General features: G+C 38.5%; 1 protein-coding gene and 1 long non-coding RNA gene across 2 annotated transcripts in view; one reads left to right on the top strand and one right to left on the bottom strand.

The window, feature by feature from the left end:
- The first annotated feature begins 306 nt into the window (after positions 1 to 306).
- LOC103134044 (inhibitor of nuclear factor kappa-B kinase subunit alpha-like) overlaps positions 307 to 5,911 on the top strand; it is a 9,632-nt gene continuing 4,027 nt past the window's right edge. Inside the window, exons 1-11 of the mRNA XM_007546098.2 lie at positions 307 to 595; positions 1,943 to 2,065; positions 2,158 to 2,252; positions 2,373 to 2,490; positions 2,611 to 2,680; positions 2,763 to 2,851; positions 2,956 to 3,045; positions 3,131 to 3,255; positions 4,263 to 4,370; positions 4,468 to 4,603; positions 4,704 to 4,904. Of these exons, the coding sequence (XP_007546160.2) occupies positions 1,961 to 2,065; positions 2,158 to 2,252; positions 2,373 to 2,490; positions 2,611 to 2,680; positions 2,763 to 2,851; positions 2,956 to 3,045; positions 3,131 to 3,255; positions 4,263 to 4,370; positions 4,468 to 4,603; positions 4,704 to 4,904 (1,137 nt within the window). The 5' untranslated portion in view covers positions 307 to 595; positions 1,943 to 1,960. The remainder of the gene's footprint in view (positions 596 to 1,942; positions 2,066 to 2,157; positions 2,253 to 2,372; positions 2,491 to 2,610; positions 2,681 to 2,762; positions 2,852 to 2,955; positions 3,046 to 3,130; positions 3,256 to 4,262; positions 4,371 to 4,467; positions 4,604 to 4,703; positions 4,905 to 5,911) is intronic.
- The window catches only part of LOC103134046 (uncharacterized), a 6,587-nt gene continuing 5,588 nt past the window's right edge, over positions 4,913 to 5,911 (bottom strand). Inside the window, exon 3 of the long non-coding RNA XR_475800.2 lies at positions 4,913 to 5,044. This is a non-coding gene — a long non-coding RNA (uncharacterized LOC103134046). The remainder of the gene's footprint in view (positions 5,045 to 5,911) is intronic.

The raw sequence follows: 5,911 nt of genomic DNA, 5'->3' as shown, positions 1-5,911 counted from the left end.
TCTGTGTAATTGCTAGGGAATTTCCTAACTTTGGTAGTAACAAAAAGTTTGTTCAAAAGTAATAACAAAAAGTTACTTTTTGTAGTAACAAAAAGTTACTACTTTTGTAGTTTATGGAACATAAACTGTTCCATAAACTGTTTATGGAACAGTTTATGGAACAGTTTATGGAGTTTATGTACTCTTTGTTTTGTCTTACTTGAATGTGAGACGAAAGAGAATAAAAAATCTCAACAATTAATACAAAAACACGCGTATCACATGTTGCACTAAATGTCACGTTTTTCAGTAGTGCGAAACACGCATGCGCAGAGCTCCGCTCCTTACTTTCACTTTATCGCTGACGTTGGAGTCGGTGAAGTCACTCTCTGTAAATTCCCACCTAAAACAACAACAACAAACTGTATACTCAAACTTCACCTTTACAGCCATGGTAATCTGGTGAAGTTATCATTTGGCCGGGGCACCGTCTTCTTACACAGACACTAAAATGAACAGAACCCGTAAACAACATGGTTAGCTAACTGAAGAGACAATGTTCTGACAGAAACAACAAGCGGTTTTTGGCAAGTGGCGACTCTAACCTCAAGGGAAGGTGAGTTTAAAAGGTTTGTAGTGCGATGGTTACCTTTAAGAGACCTATTGTTTTATACAATGATGGTGTTTTAAGGTTTTTAAACTTTAGCGATACTGATATTGAGTACTACAATAACAGCTGACCAAAATAGCTTTGTAGCCCCAGTAACCAAGTCTGAGGTGGCATCCTTTTATGGATACTCATAAGATGTAAAATCTTTATTATGTTGTTATTTTCATGTGAAATATAGTGTAGCAGTCCTTGTACAAATGTGTGTTTTTTTTTAGTTTTGACAAGTAATATCGGCTGTACCCCTTTAAGATTTAAGATCTAATCTTAAAGCCATAAATTTGTTTCACAACTCAATAAATTAAACGTCATTGAAAAGTGAATGTATTTCAATAGTTTAACAGGATAAGGGAAACTCACATTTCTTAGTTTATTTACACACAGACTGTCCGTTTAAATTACTATGGCTTACAGTTGTTTCTCAGAAAATTATAATATTTTCAAAAAATAAAACATTTTCTAAAACTGAAATGCTGGCCTTTTGAGACTTATGTCCACATATTGTACAGTAAATACACTGCGTGGCAGGTGTTCCTTTTACATAAAACACTTCATCAATGGGGCGTGGCATGAAGAAGACACACCTGCCCAGGTTATTTTAAAGGTAGCTTCAACCACATCTGGATTGTTGGGTCTGACGCTCTTCATCACTGTATCACATACATTTTCTATAGGGTTTTGATAGTGAAAATTTGCTCTCCTAGAAAACACAGAGATATCATGATCACTAAAGCAGGTATTGGCACTTATGGGCACTGATTTAATTTTCTGCTCAGAATGGGTGTTGCTTCTCAATGCTGTCTCAGCTGCTATTATCCCTGTTGCTTCTGCACGTTTTCCCTCCACTCAACTTTCCATTCATACGCTAGGAGAGAGCCATCTATTGACGGCCAGCTTCTATAGGAATTACATCATAAAATAGCCAAAGTAATAAGAAGTTTATAAAAACAACAGTGGTTGACTTCAACATATTGGGATTTTATAAAATTAAACATAATAAAACGGAGAATACAAGTAAACACTTTGCAGACTGAGAACATAAATAACTCAGTTAGGCTTGAAAATCAAGAAATAAAAATAATTTTTAAGTTGGTCTTAAACATCGTAATGTGAAGAGACAGGTTGTTACAACGTTTAGGCACAGCTGCAACAAATCTGATCACCTGATCTCCTTGAACATTTGGTAGTGTATAGAGTTATGGATGATTTAACATACTAAAGCACCGAGTCAGCTTCACACTATAGTCCCACACTGTCAGGACTTACAATGCCTTATCTGGTTTTTAATGTTTACAGTTGAATTATTTGCACACCATGGAGCGTCCTACGCTGAAAAAGAGCCTGACGTGCATCAATTGGACAAATAAAGAAAGACTCGGGATGGGAGGCTTTGGGCATGTCTATCTGTACCAACACAATGTAAGTTTTAAACAATCCATCTGTTGTCCTGAAGAGAATGAAGTCCAGGCTGATCCTTCTCAAATTTTACCCCTCGTCTATTCTCGGAGCAGGAGACGGGAGACAAGATTGCTGTGAAACTTTGCCGCCTGGACCTGAATGTGAAGAATAAAGAACGCTGGAGCAGAGAGATTCAAATCATGAGGAAGTGAGGGTTTTATTGTGTGATTGTGTTGGTCATGTAGTCTGTTAATAATTTACACTGCACATCTTAAACTTGCCACAAAAAAAACAAAAAAACATATTTGTTACCATTTTTGTTTTACAGGCTGAACCATGTGAATATTGTTCAGGCCAGAGAAGTTCCAGAAGATGTGACCTCCATCGCTCTCAATGACCTACCTCTGCTCGCCATGGAGTACTGTGTCAAAGGAGATCTACGCAAGGTACCAAAGGATTGTTTTATAAAGAACTTAAATAATTGTTTTTGTTTTTCTGTTTTTTTTTTTGTTTTGTTTTGTTTTTTTTTTACTTTGGAGCTTAACAGATCAAGTGATTTTATTTAGGTGCTGAATAAACCAGAAAACTGTTGTGGACTGAAGGAGAGTGAAGTCCTGTCACTTCTCAGTGACATTGGTAAAGTTTTCACTTTGATTAAAAGCTCACTTAAATTGCATATTGATGATATATGTAAACTGACTTTATGTTGTGAAAACAGGCTCTGGTATCCAGTATCTCCATGAAAATAAGATTATTCACAGAGACCTAAAACCAGAGAACATCGTTCTGCAAGAGACTGATGGAAAGGTCTGCAATTTTTCTATTTTCTTACAGGCATTTTGCCAGTGTAGTGTATTGTTACTCCTTTGTTCAGTGTTTAACTGTATAAAATGTGGTTTTCTGCTCTGCAGCTTGTCCATAAAATCATAGACCTGGGATATGCAAAAGATCTGGATCAAGGAAGCCTTTGCACATCCTTTGTTGGGACTCTTCAGTACCTGGTAAGTGAGTGTTGCATCAGTGACTGTTGTCTTCTCAGAAAATAGTCCGAAATCTTAAGCTTAACCTCTTGTGTATGTGTGACAGGCTCCAGAGTTGTTTGAGAACAAGCCATACACTGTGACGGCGGATTACTGGAGCTTTGGGACGGTTATTTTTGAATGCATTTGCGGTTTTCGACCCTTTCTGCACAGCATGCAGCCAGTACAGTGGTAAGTCAATAATACATAATCGTTTTATACTTGGGATCTCAAGAGACTTCCAGGTTAGGTAGAATTGTTCATTTCCAGCAACTCATTAATTTTGATAAAGATGTAATGATGTCCACCGTATTATCCTGTGTAACCAGCCAAAGGTCATCGCTGTCAAAGCTGGCTGTTCGTAACAAATGATTGGAAAGTTGAGCGGAATATTCTCCAAGCTGTTTAGACTCTGCCGAGAAACACGACAAAACCTTCAGGCGGTCGCGCATACCATCTGTAACAAAGTTGAACTGCCTGCACAACCTGTTTATGGTCCAGGTGTTTCCTCATGCTGCCAGAAAGTGACACTGTCTCCAACCAAACAATGATGTTTTTATTGGAGAAGCGAACGGTTTGTGGTGTCAAATATCATGCAAATAAAGAGGGCAGCAAATTTCCAAATGATGACTTTTGACGTCTTTCTTGACTTGAACGAAACAGATCTGATAATAATTCAGCAGGAACATCACAGTACTCAAGAGTTTACTGACTAAGAAACCCAAATAATATTAAATGTGCTTCTCTTACTCTGAACAGATAGATAAATCATTTCAAGAAAGAGGTGAGACATGATGCGTGAAAAGCGTAAAATATGGCCAGGCAGGACTGCAGAGGTCCATCTCAGGATTGTGGCACACCCTGCCAGAAGATAACCACATTTGGCTCCGAGGCCAGAGTTTGATTCTTCCAGTTCCTCGATCTACTTGCTGGAATATTCTGCAGTCAGTTAAAGCAAATACATGTTGAGATTTATTTCTGATGACGACATGAGCTTGTCAAATAGGCTAGTTAAAAGTTTAGTAACGGTGAGCTAACCGACTTTTAGAGCTTGTAACAAATTGAAGCTTTCAGAAAGAGGATAATGTGATTGAAGATAAGGGAGCCGGCACTGCATACGAGTCAGAGAAAGGCTCCTTTTGAACATTTTGAGGGATTTAGAATCTTTTTTTGATTTGCATATTTTCTTTGTTTTGTAGGATAAACAAAGTCAAGAACAAAAGTCCTAAAGACATTATGGCGGTAGAGGACATGAATGGAGAAATTCGGTTCTCAGCACATGTGTCATATCCCAACAACCTGAGCAAGTAAAGACAGAGATACACTTTTTTCAGATCTACCAGTGAAGAAAAACTAGTGTCCCAAATATGTGTGTGTGTGTGTGTGTTTTGTCTCTGTTACCAGGCCGCTACTGGAGCCAATCGAGAGTCTCCTTCGGATGCTCCTACTCTGGGATCCTGCTTCCCGTGGCGGAGGTCCGGATCCAAAATCAAACAAGCCACAATGTTTCACCTTAATGGACAATATTCTCAACATGAAGGTTGAAAACATGAATTGCATTCTTGCCTGAAAGCTTTTGTCTAAACTACAGGCAAGCGAATCTCTTCTGAACTATTAACATTCTGCTTGTGTTGTTTCAGATTATGCACGTCTTGGACATGACGTCAGCCCAGCTGCACTCGATGGTTTTGGGCGTCGACGAGAGTTTTCTCTGCCTGCAGCGTCGTCTGGAGGCTCAGACTCAGGCGCACATCTCTCCTGAGAATCAGGAGCTGCTGCTGGAGACGGGAAACACCCTCGACCCACGGTGGGCGCCCATGCAGTGTCTGCCAGACGGTTTGGTATGTGACACAAATAAGTCAGACATATAGTTGCTTATGCTGCCGTGGCAAACAGTGGACACTGTTGTTAAAATAGTCCTGTTCTTTGTCTTTGATTTGAAGCAGTGAATTTATCTTTGTTTTTGTGGAACTTTGTGTTTCTGAAAAGGAACAAGGTGTGTGATTAGTTTGCGACAACAATCAAAGCAGTGGATATGAAGTGAGCATGGAAATCGTGGTGTAACGGTAACCCACATGTACCAAATAAATGTAGTGTTGTTTTATACCTGAACATATGCAGATTGTTTACTGCTAACTTTAAAAAAGTGACATCAAAACTAAACAGACAGGACTGTTCCTAAACTCTGTTGTTTGGGAACGTTAAGGTTTCTCATTCCTTCATTATAGACACCTTTTAAGAGCAATAAGATATGTAGCTTGCTCTGCACTTAACTGAAGAAATGTCAACCTGAATGCTAGAATTCCTGGTATCAGCTAGAGTCCAAATCCAGGTGACTGCACCAAAATGCTACACAGCATATCAGATTCAATCATGACTAGAGGGGAGTTCCCAACAGCTGCATTTATGGAGCATTCAAGTGCAGCTTGTACACTAGACTGTCTTAATATCAAAACAACTCCAAGGTGATTTTATTCTCAAATGTCTGCATAGTCTAATTACAAAAATCCATCCACTAGCCCCTCCTTCTATGTCTCCCTCCCCAGTTAATTCTATTGTAGCCACTTTTTATTTGTCTATCTTGGTTGAATCAAACTAAAGCAAATACCAAACTGATTTTGTTGTTGTGTGTTTAGTTTTTTTTTTTTTTTGTGTGTACCATTTAGGGCTGTTGTAAACGAATATTTTAGTAATCGAGTAATCTATCGATTATTCTTACGATTAATCGAGTAATCGGATAAAAAAAAAATAAAATGAAATATTGGTAAATCTGGCATAATACCGGTGTTACTATCAGATATCAATATCAGTCCAATTTTTCATATTTGAGCATCCCTAACAGTTGCTT

The sequence above is a fragment of the Poecilia formosa genome, unplaced genomic scaffold (assembly GCF_000485575.1).
Source record: "Poecilia formosa unplaced genomic scaffold, Poecilia_formosa-5.1.2 Scaffold15, whole genome shotgun sequence".
Lineage (NCBI taxonomy): Eukaryota > Metazoa > Chordata > Actinopteri > Cyprinodontiformes > Poeciliidae > Poecilia > Poecilia formosa.
Note: the sequence above shows the minus strand (reverse complement) of the source record. Positions and strands in the feature narration are given on the sequence as shown.